We start from the raw sequence: 19,234 nt of genomic DNA on the forward strand, positions 1-19,234 counted from the left end.
CCTGTCCCTCGATTGTGAGAAATTCTGTATTGGCCACTTCTTCGACCCTCGAGATGCCTTAATTTCTAGTCCTTTACTGAGTACATTGCCTGGTACTCAACTTGATGAAATTGACTACACTTACCCAACTGACTTATTGATGCCTGATTTACAAACTTGTTTGGCCACAGAATCCAGATTTTCACTGTTTCACACACATCAGGAAAGCCCTCACGGATGGCAGTCTATACTAGGTTATTTAAAAAACATTTTTTGATTCCCCCCTGGACATATATTTCGCTGGTGCTTTTTTCGATTTACCTTTTTATGTCAATTGGTTTTGTGTTTTATTTTTTCCGACTCGTCAATGGACACTATGTCGAAGAGAGAACATGCATTCGACATCTCAATGGAACATTGGCTCCCCATTCCTCCTCGCATACTACCCACAGATTGAAGAGGGACTTGGGTTTTGTTAACATCACTGCTTGGCCTGTTCTGGATGGGATTGTATGGGATTCTGTTAAATTTCAAATCCATGGCCCCACTGAGGTTATAAATGTCCCTAATGTGCTTAGAGTTAACATGGGGGATGTAGTTAAACAAAACATACTTTCTGATGATTGGGATGTTCATGCCGTAGAAGCGTTGTTTTCTGATTTGAAATATTATGCTGCCTTTGATGCTGAAGATTTGTATTTAGAATCTGCTGATTATGGTGATTTGTTTTGTTACCAACATTTTGGTAACCACTACCTACATAAAACTAATTCCAGGAGGAGCACTGTAAATTATAATCAATGGGAGCATTGTTCGGCTCCTACACAAGGCAGCTCAAGTACCCTTTTGAAAAAGTACACATATTTTACTGGTTTCAATCAGTCCAATCCCAAATCATTTTATTTTAAAATGACAGAAAATTCCATGTCCAAAGTTAGACTTACCGATACTAAGTTATTGTACTCGAAGTCCTTTCTAGACCAGCTAGCTGTTGGAGGCTACGAGTTGTGGAAGGAAACAGTTGACCTTAAATCTGTTTGGGGTTCTAAAAGTTGGCAGGTGCAAGGCACTGAGGCTTTGCACCGTGCATGCCTCATCCCGAATCATATGTTGTTTTTGAATTCTACCATTTCACAGACAACGTGCTTTGGATTGGCTACTTCTAAAAAATTAAATACTCCTTCCTTCCCTGATTTGGAAGAATATTCAGGTTGTGGTAATACTTCAAGATTTTCGATCAGAGAGTTGCAAACTCTATGGCTAAATTCGTCCTTTAACATATCCAGTTTGAATCCCAAAGGTTGGCTGCTGTGGCACAGAAGTGCAGACTCGTGCCAACATCGTTGTCTGGGTTTAGCTGATGGCTTTACACAGGTCAGGGTCGATCCCCGTTTTGAGAATGACCATTCTGTCACCACTTATTCAGTAGGCAAATTATGTCAGAACTGGCTCAAACATTCTACCTTGGCGTCTGTTAAGCTGCATTTATCTTAACCCTGGGCGGGCAACTTTGCTATACCCACAAACTGGGCGTAGTGTTGCCTACTTCGCCCTTTGCAAAGAAGGCGAAGCAGGCAACACTATGCCCACTTTGTGGGCGTAGCGAAGTTGTCCGCCACCCGCCTCCCTCCCGCCCTCCCTAAATGCTTAAATGACATTATAAATGACTTATAAAACCACTTACCTTGTCCGCCCCGTCCCCAGGGCTCCCTCTCGTTATCACGCGCGATGACAAGAGGGAGCCACGGGGATGCAGCGGACAAGGTAAGTGGTTTTATAATTCATTTATAATGTCATTTAAGCATTTAGGGAGGATCGGAGGGAGTCGAGAGGGAGGCGGGTGGCGCGTAGTTGGGCTACGCGAAGTGCGTGGGCGGGCATAGTTTTTTGCCCACTTCGCGTAGCTTCGCAAAGCCCCACTACGCCCACCGTTAATTTATCTAAACTGACTGACGATGTTGATTTGAATGATTTCATAAAAGGCCCGGCTAGAGGTAGATCTAGAAGATGGATATATGCAGTTTATAATGAAATCTGGAAAACATCACAGATTGAAGCGGCTACCCGCCTTAGGGCTATTGATCAAGCAAATTTAGAAAAAGTGCTTGCAGTTGTTGATAATAGCATTAACAGGCTTTCTTCCCGCATTTACACATTGGATAATATTGTGTCATCTGTTGTTGATATTGTGCAAGATGATGTGTCTGTATTATACCATGGTCAAAATCAATTGCGTTCTATTATGCAGTTTGCGTGGATCCTGCAGACACTTAAGGCCGGAAAAGTGCCTTGGAATTACATGAATACCTCTTCTCTTTTTGCCCCGTTTAATTTGACTGATTAGCAGCGTTTGCTTTCCATGAGAGATGCATCTTTTTCCATGTTACACATTGAACAATTGGAGTCTTTACACTTCTCTGTGGCAGAGGCCACAACTGCAACGTGGCTTATCCACGGTTTGATAACTTTACCATTCGCTCTTTTCGAATTTAAAAATTGCATGAAGTATTTTGCCATTGGTAGATACGAGCCGCTTGGTAGCTCCTATCTACATGAAGCCTGGTCGCTTCCGTTTACATACAGATGCCTTAGGGAGGGCAAGGAAGTTTATCTGTAAGGTGAAGAGTGCACCGAAATACCAGATCACTCATTAATGTGTAGACATATTCAATTACACGGCTCTTGTAATCAAGAACAGCCCAATTTAGCCTGTGTTTTGAAAGGCACCCCCGTGCCCACTATCGTCCCCACATTCACTTTACTGGTAAACGGCAGTTATTAACTTTTAAATAATGAGGATTGCTGTGGGTTATTAAAAGGCATTGCTTATGTGGTTACAGTCAGTGAAAGTGTGGTTTGCTGTAAAAATGTGTTGTATCCACCCACGCAAGGGAACTTGGATGTTTCCATCTGACCGAGGATTCCGATCTTGAAAGCAGAGTTCAATAAGATGAGTCGAATAAGGGCTCTATTGTCCCAAAAAGAATTCGCCCTGACATCAACTCGTGAAACATTAGTCCATCACGTAGCTAACACCCGCACAGGGGTGCCTGCTTTATTAAATACTGACCTTCCATCACTTTAACTGGATTCTTATTTCAGCCATGGAAAGTGGGTTGTTTTAACTGGATTTATTCTCAGTTTCCTCCTTTCGAACTGATCGCCAAGCTATGCCTGACTCCAAAATGGCCCCTGTTTTAGACACCTTCGATCGCCCCACAGTCTCTTAAGACTCCAACCATTAAACGAGTTTTGTTATAAGCGCTCTGGCTTCAATTTCATTGCAACCCTAAAGAGTGGGCTGTGTCAGCAGGGTATGTTCACAGCTCTTCTCATTGAATCAACTGCCGAGGAATGCCTGACTCCAAAATGGCGAAAGGTTAAGACATTTTCGGTCGCCCTACATTGCCTGATTTTTAAAATAGCGGTGCTACCGTTGATCATCCTAGCCCAACATGTTGAGCGACTACCCTGATTTTTTGATGAGAGGGACATTCTAGACTTATTGCTGCTCACGTTTAAATCCTGGTTTCCTACACTATCCTCACTGAAGGCGTGCCTGACTTTACACCAGTGGTGCTATAATACCCTATGGATTACTTTTTGATTATCCTTTCTAATTCTTAGTGGCACTCCTGACTTATCACCGCTCACTTGGCTCATCGAAGACAACTACACCACTTGTGAAGCCGTAACGCTGATGCTTGCCCCTTTAAGCACTACTCTCCTAACAACTATGACCATCATAACTATTGCTCACTGATCCGGTTTCCTACGAGTGTACCCACCCCAAACCAACATGCTGGGTCCCGACTTGATTGCCTCTGGGTCATATACCTACACCCTGGTCTACCCCTCAAATCGCTCAAAAACTGCAAAAAAAGCTTTCAAACACCTCACCATGAAAAACCATCCCAAGGCTCTGATCTCAGACCCTCGTTTCTGTGCGGACAAAGGCACCATCACCAACTACCTCATTTTCTACACCAAAAGAATTCCCGTCTGGCGCAACACCCTCTCTCTACTCCTCAATGTTCACTTCTCCAGGAACATTCCCTATGGCACTAAGCTCTCAATAGGGCCCTCAATATCTCTTCAAGCTGACCTAACCATCACCCTCTACAAAAGCGGCATTGTATTGGTACAAGCCTCAACAAATAACCTCGACAAATTCTCCGCTCTTTATACCACTCTCCGTAAACATGTGCAGGACACTGGAACGCCGACCAACATCCTGCCTGACGGTAACCCGTCCCCCCAGCCCAATATAGAGCATACTCATCCCCTCACTACTCCTATCAACCCTCATATCGCCAGAGACCCTTGATTTCCCCCCTCCTCACTCTTCGCTCGGAACCCACGATTTCCCTCACAACACACCTCAACCCCTTCAATCTTTCTTCAACCCCCCCGATCGTAATTAACCCTGGACCCTAGGTTCCCTCCCCCCTTGCTTCCCATTCTGATTTTAAGACCACCACATCCTCAGTGATCTTCGCTGTTACAGGTCAAACCAGCCCTGCCAACACTCTATCCACCCCTTCTTTGACCCCTAACACTGTCCACCCTTCTCCTCCAAATCCCCCCACCCTAGAGACGTCCTCTATAGCAGGTCAAGCCAGCCCCACTAACACACAAACCCCCCATTCATTGACCCCTAGCACTATCCTCCCTACCACCCAATCCACCAAAATGGTCCACCCTTGTCCTCCTAATCCCCCCACCCTAGTGACGTCCTCCACAGCAGGTCAAGCCAGCCCCACTAGCATGCACACCCCCCTCTCCATGACCGCTAGCACTATCCTCCCTACCACCAAATCCACCAAAACTGTCCATCCTTATCCTACTCACCCACCCTCCATAGTGACGCCCTCCACAGCAGATCAAGCCTGCCCCGATAACAATCACACCCTCTATTCCCTGACTCCTAGCAAAGTCCACCCTACCACCCAATCCTCCTTAACTTCCAGCTCCATCCACCCCAACCCTCTTACCCCATCCCCACATATATCCGCTCTCTGCACTCCAGAGCCTCCAAAATAATTCAAAGCGTCCACTCCTCTATCCTCAACCTAACAAACCTCCTCCAACTCGCCGAATCAGCCTTCGCATACGTCATGCCTCAGCGATCTCCCCCGCCCATCCCTGAACTTCTCAAACTCCCACTACCAACAGCCTTAAGACATCTTCGCCCTCGCAAGCACACTAGCTGTCTATCCGAGGAGGAAATCCTTGACCTCGCCTGCTCATATAACCTTTGCCCAATCACCACCGATTCCCCTGACCTCACCGAAATCGAAATCCTGGATATTCTTAAAGACCTCAACCCAGCCCCTCTCCCTCCCTGCCTACCGGACGTGAGTACCGCACACCCCATCTGCATGGTCGCTATCGACCCACACAGACTGGCCACCCTCTGCAATAGAAGGGCGATCAGAAGCAATCTTGCACCTGTACCCCTGACTGCCCCGACTCCCACCACCACTTCCCTCCCCGGTCTGACGGGGCTCTTAATCAACTGCCGATCGGCAGTAAAGCATGCCGCCGATGTCGCTGCTCTCATCCTAAACAATAACACCGACCTAGCCATCCTAACTGAATCATGGCTCAATGATGCATCATCCCCTTGCCTCGACCTCTTAGTCCCCCCCCAATTTTAACATTACCAGACTAGACAGACCGCTTAACAAAAAAGGTGGCGGAATTGCTTGCATCTATTGCTCTAACCTCCTTGTCTCAGAGCTTTCAATGGATATCACTGATTCCTGCGAATATATAGCCCTCTCAGTCTGGAGCAACACCACCCTCCTGTGCAACCTGCACACTTTTTACCACCCCCCAGGCAATAACATTCAATTCACTGACTACCTCATGGAAATTATCATGGCTAAGAACTCCCCCAACTCCAAGACATCTTCCTTGGGGACTTCGACCTGCACTGGAATGACCATAAAGATCCACATGTCAACACCATTAAAGATCTCATGTCTGATCTAGCCCTGACCCAAGCTTGCCTACTCCCCACCCACCCGGAAGGGGCTACTCTCGACTGGATCATCTCTAAATAGAAAACTGTCAAGATCATATCCACCGACCCCTGCGACTGGTCAGACCACCATGCCATTGCCTTTCTTCTACCCTGCACCCTCAAAACATGGGCTCCTCAACCAGTGTTCCCAAAACGCTGGGTCAGAGACACCAAAAACCTAGACCTAATTGAACTTGAGTCAGGCTGCAAATCCGACCTCCCACCCCCTCCCCACATCACCTCGGCCAGTGACCTCAATGATCACTACACTGTTTCGATATCGAACATTTTGGATGACCTCGCCCCTCTTAAACTAAAAAGGACTCAAGTCAAAGACAGAAACCCATGGTTCACTGGCTCCCTCAACAACGAGAGAAGATCCCTCCGTCAAGTCGAAAGAATCTGGAGACAGCACCCATCGGCAGATCACCTGAAACTTCTTCGCCAGGCCAGAAATGCTTACAACAAAAACATCCTCAATTCAAAAAAAGAGTTTTTCAGAGCGTAACCTGGAAATGCTCAGAACAGGCCTCGCAAACTCTTTGAGATGATCAAACTCCAGTCGAACAAACTGTCCAAAACAGCGAAAGAAAACCCCAAGTCTCTCATCTCCTCCGAAGATTTCTCTTCGTTCTTCGCAAACAAAATCATCTCCTTAGATACCGAACTCAAAGCTGCCTCACTCCCCCCACCAAACACTGACCATCCGCCTCCTCCATCACTGCTACTGACATCGACCTCACCCAAGAACCTAGCGCACTGGTCTGAATTCTTACCCTACGATGAAGACTCCGTCGCAAATATCCTCTCCTACTTAAACCCGAACAACCATTTCAACGACCCGCTCCCCTTGAACTGTCTTGCGACGATTACCAAATCCATTATTCCTTGCTGGACGGCGATAATCAACGCCTCTCTCCGGCAGGGATCGATACCAATCTCACTGAAAGCAGGACAAGTTCTCCCTATTCTGAAAAAAGCCATCACTGGACCCAACCTCCACAAACAACTTTAGACCAATCTCCAACATTCCCCTCTTGGCAAAAGTGTTGGAAAAGTATGTTCACATACAGCTAAGTCACCACATCAGCAACTTCCATCTACTCGATGACTGCCAATCCATCTGACGACCGGGACATAGCACTGAAACCACCATGCTCCACGTTGTCGATGATGCTCTTCAAGCCCTGGACCAAGACAAAACTTGTCTCCTAATCCTCCTGGATCTATCCTCGGCCTTCGATACTGTCAACCACAAGATGCTACTCGAACGCCGCAAACTTAGGATGGGTTTAGACGGAACAGTACTCGACTGGTTTAGTTCGTACCTCCAAAACAGATCCCAGAGATTCCTAATCAACGGTGAACTTTCCTCCTCCTCCATGGTCACGGTGGGAGTCCCTCAAGTATCAACGTTGTCCCCCACCCTGTTTAATCTCTATCTAGAACCCCTTGCTGAAATCCTCTGCAATGCTAATATCTCCTTCCATATGTACGCTGATGATACTCAGATCTACATAAAAATCTAATCTCTTGCAGAGATCCTCACCATGAATGAGGCCCTGAAGTTGACCGTCCGTTGGCTAGCCTCAAACCAACTCAAACTCAATGCTAACAAAACTGAGTTCCTACTAATCTCCCCGCCCAAGAGCAACTCTGAGATACAGACTTGGATCAAAGCTATCACAGCCCTAAACTGTTCCCCGACCATAGTGGACTCTGCCAAATCACTGGGATTCACCTTGGATTATAACCTAAACATGCAAAACCACATCAACTCAATGTCCAAATCTGCCAGATTCCACCTGAGTTACCTATGGAAACTGAAACCATTTCTAGCTACTCCCGACCTAAAACTAGCAGTCCAATCTCTAGTCATCTCTGAGTTGGAATATGGCTGCTCCACCTTCTCTGGTTTAACCAAGATCACTCTGGCACCTTTAAAAGCCTGCCTCAATGCAGCTGCCAGACTACTCACGGGCTCTAGAAAATTTGATCACTTCACCCCCCACCTGAAAGCTTTGAACTGGCTCCCTCTTGAGGCCAGGATTCACCTCAAGTTGGCATGCATCACGCACAAGGCCCTACACACCAACTCCCTTGCGTATCTTGCACAGAAGCTCGCAATATCCGGAGGAAGCAGAAACTCTCGATCGGCAAATACCTTCCTACTCCGGCCTGCACGTTTTAAGAAAAAAAAAACCTACAATCGCTCTTTCACCGGGTCTGCTCCAAGAATATGGAACGCCTTCCCGCCTGACATTAAAAGTATCCACTCCTTGGCACGCTTTAAAAAAGAGGCCAAATCCTTCCTCATGGCCAAATTCCTTGGCTAACCTGCTCCACAAGCACCGAGAGACTGATTACCTTTGTGATACCCTGTTCTATTGTATGATACCCTGTGCTATTGTATGATCCTTGACTCTGTAAAGATCACTGTGTCAATGTATGACCATTTATTCTGGAAAATGTTCCTATATACCTTTTCACCCGCTCCCTCCTTGCACATACCCCTTTGACTCCCTGCCTACCACATGACCCCTGTTTCTGTGTACCCCCCCGATTTATTGCTATCATTTTGTCAACCGTTCTTTCTGTATTTATCTTGAACCTGTAAAGCGCTCTGATACCCTCACGGGTCAAGTTCGCGCTCTATAAAACTTTAAAATAAAATAAAAATAAAAACATTTCGGTGAACTGATTCATACAATCTTTAGCGCATCCTCCACAACGGGGCTGGCTCACTTTTTTAAAGTAGTTAGCAGTGGTTTAGTGACTTCATTTCAGAAGATATTTGGGGTCATTCCTGCTTTCTTCCATTCGATCTTTTCCAGCCTCTTTGATGGATTTCCCGTTCTCCTGGCGCTGGCTGCAGGCGTTCTGGTGCTATTTTGTTTTGTTAGAAATGGATGCACATCCTGTGTTCCAATACAAACTGTCGCGGCTGGCACTGTTTCGCAACAGGATGCTTGAATACTATGGTGCGCTGCCGCTCGCCACCTTAAGTGCAGCTTATGGATTATCGTTTCGATGTTCCTATTTTACATGTGTCAAGCCTGTCTTTCATTGCCTGAGCTGCGATTTCGACTGGGCCCTGAATTTGTGTCTCTGCAATACGGTGTCTCCCGAGGTGGATTATAACCATCTCATGAGCCCCTTAGTTGCTCATGAATTGCTGACGGAGGGATTATGGCCTTTGCAGCAATGCATGGAATGCTGGGTCGTTGGAATATATTCGCAGCGGCGCAAGATTTCTTGGCACACAGCTTCATTGAAAACCCACCGAGTTGTCCTCTGATGGTGCTAGAGGCTCTGGTAATTGAAGAGAATGTATGTTCTTTCCCACTATTGAAATGGATGGCTGAATTGTTTTCGGATGAGAACAGTGACTTCCTTTTGGCTTATTTCGCATGTTCAGTACTAGGCTGAGGTTTATTGATGCCTTTATTGACATTGAACTTTTTATTATTATTTTTTTGTGCTATGAAAAACTTTTTTAAGCCCCGGACCTATTGACTTTGATTAAGTCGGACACTAAATTGTCATGTTAGTGAGATTTTGGTTTTTTGGGTGACAACATTTTTTTTTTTTTCTCACTTACTCAAATTTGAACTGACTTTCGTTCTTGAACTCTGCATTTCAAATATGTGCCACTTTTCTTATCTTATCTTATTATATCTTATCAGTGCTCTGATCAAGGGAGGGTGTCATATAGATATGCTTTGCCTACACACTGTGTTAAGTTAGCATGAGCTTATTAGGAGTTTACACGCCATTTTACCTTTTTGCTGCTTCTGCACACGACACATAATTGTTCCTTTAGCTTTGAGCCTAGTAGAATGTTTTGCTCCACACGAGAATAATATGTTATATATGTTATTGCACCTGGTCAGATCACTACCTTATAGATACCACCCTCACGGTCAGTGGCAGAACTTCCACCCCACTGATGGCTGGCTGCCTCTCTCGCAAATGGAGTTCTTATGACTCCAAAGGATTTCTTGCCACTCTCTCAGACACCCGGCCTATCCTTAATTCGCGAACCAACATTGATAAATTAGAAAGCGACATATGCATCTGGCTGCAGTCAGCTAGCGACCAATTTGCCCCCTTAATCAAATTCCCCCCGACCAGGCACCACAACTACCATAGATGGTTCTCGGACGATCTCAAAAAACTGAAACTGAAGGTACGTCAGCTAGAAAGGACATGGAGACGAAACTACTCCGAATCAGACAGATTGCAATATACTTCAGCTCGCAGAGACTACAAAATCGCAATCGCCTCAGCTAAATCTACCCATTTCTCTGATCGAATCTCTTCCTCGGACAACAAATCCAAGAAATTTTTTTAAATTATGAACAAACTTACATCTGATGACAGAACCCTTCCAGGCCAAACCCCCACCCAAGAAACTTGTGATGCTCTCAATCTCTTTTTCGTTGAAAAAAATAATAAAATCAAAGCTTCGATCCCCACCGCCTCTCAGACCACCACTCCTGACGCACCCCTCAACAACTCTTCTTTTACCGAATTCTCCCCCATCAATTCTGCCTCCCTAGCACAGCTTGCATCCAGGATAAAATCAGGCTCCCCGTATGATGGCTGTCCATCCTCAGTCCTGCGAAGCGTCTGTCATTATCTACCCGAATGCATCTTACCTCTTCTGAATGGCTCGCTCAGCACAGGGATTGTTCCCAGCTCCTTCAAAGAGGCCATCCTAGTCCCGCTACTTAAGAAACCTGGCGCGGACTCAACTGAACTGTCCAACTACCGCCCCATATCGCTTCTGCCATATCTTTCCAAACTACTCGAAGCACATGCCACTGGATGCCTCTCCCACTTTATTGAGACCTCTTGCTACCTGGAGCCCAACCAGGCCGGCTTCAGGCCTTCCTTTTCCACCGAAGCCGTCATCCTAGCTGTTCTGGACACACTGAGGAGAAACGCCAACTCGGGGACCCCCCAGGCCCTCGTTCTCCAGGACCTATCGGCCACGTTCGACACGGTTGACCAAAACATCTTGCTTCACCGTGTCGAAAAGGCTGGCATCCAGGGTCCCGCCCTCAGCTGGATTCGGTCCTTCTTGTCTGGTAGAACTCAAGCCGTCCGGCTGGGCCCCTACACAGCACCCAAGACCCCCACGTCATTCGGAGTTCCCCAGGGCTCCTCCCTGTCACCTTTACTGTTCAACCTTTACCTCCAGCCCCTACTCCACTCACTCCGTAACTGGGATATCACGGTTTATAACTATGCCGCTGATCTGCAGATCATCTTCCCACTCAACTCCCCCAACGCGGTAGACAACTTCCATTCCGTTATGCTCCACATCCAAGATTGGATGAACCTCAATCAGTTGGAGCTGAACCCCGGGAAAACCAAGCTCCTCCTCCCGGGCTCCAGCCCCTCTTTTTGGGGAACACAGTTCTGGCCCACTGAACTGGGCCTTCCACCGAAACCCTCGATCTCTGTAAAGAGCCTCGGGCGGATCATCAACGCTGAACTCTCCCTCCGACCCCAGGTCAGCTCCGTGATTTCATCCTGTTCCTTCCAACTCAGAAAGATTCGGAAGATTAGCCACCTGCTTCCCCCTCCTGCTCTGATCCAAGTAATCATTTCTCTTGTGCTCTCCCGCTTGGACTTTTCCAACTGCATCTATCACGGACTTCCAAAAACACTTCTCCACCGCCTTCAGGTAGTCCAGAACCAGGCAGCTCGCATCATTTTCAAATCTCCAAAATGGCAATCGGCCAAACCCCTGATGCATAAGCTGCACTGGCTGCCTATAGAACAGAGAGTGGCCTTCAAGCTGGGTTGCCTCACGTTCAAGGCTCTCCACTGCACCAGCCCCATCTTCCTGACCTCCCTCATCACTGCCTACCGCCCAAATCGCAATCTACGCTCTGCTCATCTTCAGTCGCTTGTCGTACCCAAAACCAGAACCAACAAATTCGGTGGACGAAGGTTTGCCCTCTTGGCACCGAAGTTCTGGAACTCTCTCCCCCTGACCATCAAATCAAGCAGCTCCCTCCTCCAATTTAGGAAGCTGCTTAAAACCTTCCTCTTCCCCCCAGCCTGCTAACCCTGCATTAACCCCAGCCAGTGTATCACCCCTGTCCTATAGCGCCAGGAAACCCATGGTGTCAGTGCGCTCTACAAATTTCATTTAATAATAATAAAAATGATATCAGCTTTGCTAGGTGAGCTGTGTCTGTACAGTGAGTGCTGAAACCTTCAAGGATATCTCAACACAGTAGTTGTTATGAGGTCTGATCTTCGCACATTCCTAGACATAACATACATGCAGCTGCGGGCAAGTTCTGACTTTAGGCGCTTTTTATATTGCATTGCACAGAGCATAAAAACACACTTGATGGTGCTTCGCATGCAGAGAGCTGGTGGAAGATGATGTGATCCCTTACCACTAGGATCTGAGGTATGGGGCCGCCCTGCTAAAACCCAAAGAGATCTTCTTAGATATAATATAATATACTAGCTAGGGAGGGTGAGAATTAGCTGTTGTTTAACCTTCTTCGCTTTAGCATTTTAACATGCTTTCACCTTTTGTATTCTATGGACTAGTAACTATGCTGATTACTTTGTTTCTAATAATATGTTTGCTTGTATTAGCTAAGATACTGCCTTTGAGAACACTGCATTAGAAAATAAACATTTCAAATGTGCACGCGTCCTCATTTACTCCTTGTTCTGGATTGAAATGATTGTATAACGAAAGAGTGTTCATGTGTTCCACGTTACCTGAGGTGTACTAAGTCCATGTTCTGGTTTGTCTAAACATTGGGAGCTTGTGATAACCAATGAGACATTGTAGCTAGTCTGGTAGGGGATTTTGGGTACTAAGGTGAGTTTTGGCACACCCTAATTCACTGAGGTTCCAAGTCCCTATGCACAGTTCTGTATGAGAACGGAATCTCTGCGACAGGGCAAAGGCATAAAGGAACTGCAAATATTTATGGAGCTGCGATCTAGGTATCACATATTCTTGTTGCAACTTCTGAAAGGATTTCAGCGTTTGCCCATGAAAAACATAGAGATAACTATTCTATCCCATTGAAAAAAACAGGAAGACCGGCCAGTAGCAGCAGGAGGCCTTTGCCCCAAAGGGGGGCCTCCTTTGTTACTCAACCCACCACTCCAGTTGCTGAAGGGTACGCTGCCAGAAGCCAAAAACTGTGGCAGTTGCCGGGGGCAGCACCCTCTGGACCGCGCCCGCATACAAGACGGAATGTAATGGTCCGACATATCCCCGGGCCACCAATCATTTAAGATAAGTAAGTGTGAGGCTGCATAATAGTCTTGAATGTCTGGTGTTGCCAATCCATCACAGTAGGTTAACTGGAAACACGTCCTCAAGCTAACCGTGGAAGACCCCCCCAAAGAAAGTGGTGAAGGGGAGCATTGAGCTGTGTGAACCAGCTTGGCGAGATCAAGTAGGGATGATTTTGAAGCTGGTATAATAACCAAGGAAAAGAGACCATCTTAAAGATGCTGGATATGCCAAGCAGCGAAAGAGGAAGGTGGGACCAAACACGAGTTTGTTCCTTGATCTGAATCCCCAGTGGTGCCAGATTCCTCTCCCAAGACACAGACTGCAACTCAGTCTAGAAGACGATAAGGTATTTCTCCCAGACAGGATTTAGTGTATTGGGGCAGGGTGGTAGTGCTTGCCAGCGCCACATAGTATGCTTGCAAGGCACATATCATGCCCTCAATGCATAGTCTAGCTCAAACCAGTTCAGGGAGCCATTGGCTCTCTGTCTGGCATGACACTGGACAAATTACAGGGGAGTATCCTCCCCCTTGTCCAGCCCATCCTTAGGGGAGGACCCCTGTATCATTCCAACCCTTTCATTAGGGTATTTATTGGCTTACCTGTGGGTGGGTCCCAAGATTTGTCGGGGGACATGATACATTCCAGGCACCACTTATACTTCGACCGTCTGGGTATTCCGAACTTTGCTAGTCTTTCCTCTGGGCATCAAGGCTGCAACCAGGACAACGCCTGCTGCTCCTGATCTCTTTGCCCGGATTGTCTGCTGCAATGTATGTGCCTGTGCTTCATACAGGAACCCTTCCAGGACCTGTGGAAATCCAAGACAACTGAAGTAATCTCCTTGAAGTGAAGGAGTCACCTCCCTGTATCTACAGGCACAGCAACTAAGCTAACTGGTCTGCTGATCATGTGCTCCTACTGACTCCAAAAGGCTCAGCAACACAGGTAATAGCTCTTCACATCCCTCAATGCCTGCCCTGCCCTCTCACCAATTTGGAGGCCAGTATACCTCGCCAGAACCGCAGGAATTGAACCCCTTGACACCACATTGACTTGCAATTGCAAAGGCTTTTTGGCTTCCTTCCGCCAAGATCATTGGGCTCCAAGTACCCCAACATCAAGCATTTTCAGTTACCAGAATTCTGCACCACACCGCATTGCTTTCGTTGTGGGCCTACTTCTTTGGTAGCTGCTCGAGGTCCTCTTGCAACTCCAGATCCTCCGGGTCCTGTCGAGGTTCACATTTTGTATTCTTTGGGCTCCCCTGCTTGTTTGGAGCCTGTCTCGACTCTTCTGCTTGTGGTGAGTCTCTTGGTCCTTGCTGGTCCCAACATTGCACCTTCTTCTGCTCCTTAATAGGTTGCAGTTGCCAAAGCTTATTGGAGCTCCCGCCGAACACCGACGCCTCAACTCATGACATCCAATGTGTGATAGCTCGTGTACAGCTGATGGTCTTCCACAGCATCGCTTGCTCCACACAGATGCAGTTTTAAGGTCATCGTCAGCTCTCCTACAACACCCGACATTGATTCGCCTTCGTCTTCTATGCGTCCTGGTCACTCATGAGTGGCATAGACTGTGTCCCCTCTGCTTGCTGGATCTTCACTTCTTTAATCCACCTTTTGGTTCCACCGGACACTTTCACCTTCTCCAGCAGCAGCATCTTCCTGAAGTCTCTATGTCACTTCGCACCTATGCTCCTGGTTTCCCTCATGCAGGTATCCTGGTTCCTAAGGTATCCATGGGTGGGGTGGCTCTCCAACCTCTTGTCTTCCACTGGGTTTCTTCAGGGTCCACATGGAAGGGTCCTCTTTTTTAAAAAATTGCAACCGTGACTTACATGTTGACTTGCATTGATCCCACGGTCATGTTGTCACTCTGCACACACCTCAGTGGGGCTCCTGGTTACTTACCTTGGGTGGTTTACTTGAGTCCCCATCACTTCTATGTCCTCTGGGTATAGTCTTGACTCGAGTCATGGTTTGCATACCACTATTTTAGTATATGGTTTGGTCTCTCCCTGGTGACCACTGTGTATGCTGTGCCACTTACCTGTTTCTATCGTAAAGTATTGTGTGCAGTGTGAATATCTCTGGCTAGGGGATACCTGTATGTGTTTGTGAGTGTCTTATAATAAATACATATTTTTATAAATACACTGTTTTTTTTCACTTAACTTATACCTTTAAGATTATATTCTGGTAAATGAAGCTGCTTTACACTCCTTCTGGACAAAGCCTGAAGGCTGCTCTCCATAGCTTCCACTTAGAGAGCTTTCATAAGGTTGTGTAAGACCACTAAAATCCCCATAAGGGTTGTCTGGATCAGTGCAAGGTGTCCACTTACACTAGTGTACTTTATATACGGAGACAGCCTCTCACACCTACTCAGCTGAGGATTATTTTCACTACCACCATGGATATATCTGGTTATAAAAGACGTGTAGGGATCTGTGAGGAAGCATGATAGATATATTGATCCATCCCCAGGTTGGAGCTTTTGCTCAACAGCTGGAAGTGCTGCGTCCTCTAGAGCCCAAGACCATGGCTGCAACCCTTGTGGCCTAAAAGAAGTCAACATAAGGTTTAATGTTGGTAAGCATTCTCTAGGGGTGAAGAACTGTAATTTCATGTGCAGTTATTGCAAATGTGATCCTCTTTAGGGCCTATGTTAAAGATGCGGTAATATAGAAGTGTATGCTGCAAACAGCCTCTAGGGGTGAATGATTAGGGGTTGTAGTTAAATTGGGTTATCATCCAACAGTTATAATCAGTACACAGCGCTCCCAATCATGCTTAGAAATTTACTCTTGCTAATTCTTTGCCTATATAATGAGACTGACAGACACTCATGATCAAAGTTTGCATGCTTTATTGATGATATTAATTGCCCTCAGTTGTGCTTATATGTTATTATTGCATTTACTCGTATGATGAAATGTTTGTTGAGATAATGAGGTAAAGAGCTACTCACTTTGGTGCCAGTATTAAGTGATCTTGCATATGAGCCTATCCATGTTGTAAAAGACTTAAGTCTAATTTTAGGAGATTAAGGACTGATGGCTTCTTAGTTTAGTTATTGTGGACACTCGTTTCGAGTGTTTGGAAGACATTTTCAAAATCTTGAAATGTGGTTTGCATTATTGCTCCATCAGTTTCTCAAATTTTTACAGCCGCTTCTACTCTGAATAAATCGGCACTTCTTTATATACGGTATAACTTAACAACAGCACAAAGCATTTTGTTATCTCATGATGAGCACCCAAAAGAAAATCATTAAAATCTAATTTCTTCACTGATTGTGGGCAGATGCTCCTTACAGCTCTTAGTGTACTAGTTATATTTGGCACACTAATGTATACAATAAAGTGATGGATGGCATTCTTGCAATATTCCCAGCCACTGTTAACATTTAACATGGGTCAGCATCCCAAACCATCATGCTTTTGCACACCATGTCATCTCAGTTTGGACCCCACCATATGCAAATCAGTCTTGATCCTGATTCAGTCAGAACAATCTAGCCTGAACTGACCTCTCACAACCAGAACAAAAGCAACGCAGGACTGGTTTTGTCCTAGTTATGGGTTCAGAAGTTGGGTACAGCTTGTTTCCAGTGCAACTGTGCTCACGGGACCCATGTCTGGGCAGACCCATCCCACTTAGGGAGACAAACTAAAGTATACAAAAAAAGTGATGAATGGAAAGCATGAATTAATTCCTCTGTAATTACTCAGGGTTGCATCCCAATCCATTGTTATTTGCCCACCTTGTCACCTCAGTTCGGATACAATCATATGCAAATCAATATTGATCCTGCTTAATTCAGAACAGTCCAGCACAAACTGAAAAGTTAGGTCCTCCTTGAACAGGAACACATGCAACCCAGCGATTGCCAATGGCAGAGATTAATTCAAGCATTCCATCCACCACCTTGTTGTTGTTGCTACCCTAAGTGTGACGGACATGCACCCACATGGATCCTGTGCTCATTATGCCACTAAAAACAGGCGATACCTGAGTGATGAGCCCATAATAATGGCGGAATTGGTCCTGGGTTACTTGTTTTCTGGCTCATGGAAGCCCTGGCTTGGCAGTTTAGGCTAGACTTTTCTGACTCGAGCAGGGTCGAGACTGATTTGCAATGGATTAGGTCCAAACTCAGGTGGCATGGAAGGTGAAAAATGTTGGATTGGGACACGGCCAGAGCGATCTGCAGTGGCTGGCATTACTCCAAGTATTCCATCCATCACATTATTATTTGGTGCCATTTCATGTACATTGTCTTGCCGTTCGTGAAAAAAATATTCACAATAACAACAGAACACAATCAGTGTTGTTTATAGTGCTTTTTTCGACCTATTTGCCTCCACGTTAAAAATTGACAGAGTGACTAATTTTGTGCAAACATTTTGCACAAATTGCCAGATTTGCATTTTATGTAATTATGCAAAATGTTGCAAAATTCTTCTGAAATCTCACGTACATACACAATAGCAAATTACATGAATTGCTGACACCTCTAAAAGATACTCCTTCCTTCAATGGGAAAGCAAATTGGCTTTTGTCCTTAGACTTGTATATCATTATAACATGTAGCGCTCCGCTCACTGGGGAACATCCCCTTGTTGCTCTGCCAATGTTACTAAAAGAGGGAGTATTCACGTTTATCACCAGTGTTGAAATGGTGATCAACATGAATACTCCCTCTTTTGGGAACATTGGCAGTGCAACAAGGGGACCTTCCCCAGTGAGGGCAACGCTACGTGTTCTATTTTCTACTCACACTTCAGAGATTAGAGAGCAATACGCTGCTGCCCGATACAACTTCAATACCTTTCTTTAAAATTGATAAACTAAGTAGTGCGTAAACCATATACTTTAAATTATATATAATTATGCCTCGATTTTGGCCCCAAAAGTTTCTAATTCACCATTATCAAACTTACCTCTTTCCTTCTCCAGGTCACAGGCTGATGCTCCTGAGGGAAGAAGAGAAACATCGGACTAAGTGTGTGCTGGAATTTATCTAGCTCATGATGAAGGTGTGAGTACACTCAAACATATCAAAAATAACATTCACATTAGTAGCACTCCCACTGTCCCCTTTTGGGGATGAACACTAAGAGCATACACAGAAGTCACACTTATATAAGTTAGCACCACCCATCTCCATCATCAATAGGTAAAAGAGAGCCATGTACAACAGACACTATACACTGAAATGTAATTCACAGGAGTATAGATCACACCCCCACCAACAGAAAATCAAAACAATGGACTATTGAAAGTATCACCTGAGATAATTCCAAATGGTACTGTTGTGTGTGGTCTGAGGGGGTAGGTGGGCTTCCGACCTCCGAGGGCGGTCAGCCACCAGGTGCTGTCCCATGCAGAAGGGGTGGTACTGAGGACGAGGACTACTGGCGTTGAGCTTCAGGCAGCTGTTGGTCATCCAAACTGGAAGTTGAGTTTGGAGGTGGTGGGGTCTTTGGTGAGGGTGAGGATGAGCTGGGTGTCATTGGGGTAGGATATGATGGTGAGTCTGTGTAGTCAGACAATGGCTGGAAGGGGCACCATGTAGATGTTGAAGAGGGTTGGACTCAGTGATGCACCCTGTGGGACTCTGCAGGTGATTTTCATGGGGTTGGAGAGGAAAAGTGGGAGTCTGATCCTTTGGCTTCTTCCGGTGAGGAATGATCAGATCCAGTCCAGGGCTGTTCCTTGTATGCCTGCATCGTGTAGTCTGGCGACTAATGTGCGGTGGGAGACGGTGTCGAAGGCTGCTGAGTAGGATGAGGGCTGTGGAGTGGCCTTGGTCCAGGAGGGTGCCGATGTCATCTGTGGCGGCGAGTAGGGCAGTCTCTGTGCTGTGGTTGCATCGGAATCCGGATTGTGACAGGTCGAAGACAGCGTTCTCTTCAATGAATCGTT

The 19,234-nt window shown here is 46.1% G+C and overlaps 1 protein-coding gene across 1 annotated transcript in view; it reads right to left on the reverse strand.

The window, feature by feature from the left end:
• Positions 1-19,234, reverse strand: part of LOC144752361 (butyrophilin subfamily 2 member A2-like) — a 613,785-nt gene that overhangs the window by 378,749 nt on the left and 215,802 nt on the right. Inside the window, exon 4 of the mRNA XM_078640296.1 lies at positions 18,250-18,282. Coding sequence (XP_078496422.1) covers positions 18,250-18,282 — 33 coding nt within the window. The remainder of the gene's footprint in view (positions 1-18,249; positions 18,283-19,234) is intronic.

The sequence above is a fragment of the Lissotriton helveticus genome, chromosome 5_1, assembly GCF_964261635.1.
Source record: "Lissotriton helveticus chromosome 5_1, aLisHel1.1, whole genome shotgun sequence".
NCBI classification, from domain to species: domain Eukaryota; kingdom Metazoa; phylum Chordata; class Amphibia; order Caudata; family Salamandridae; genus Lissotriton; species Lissotriton helveticus.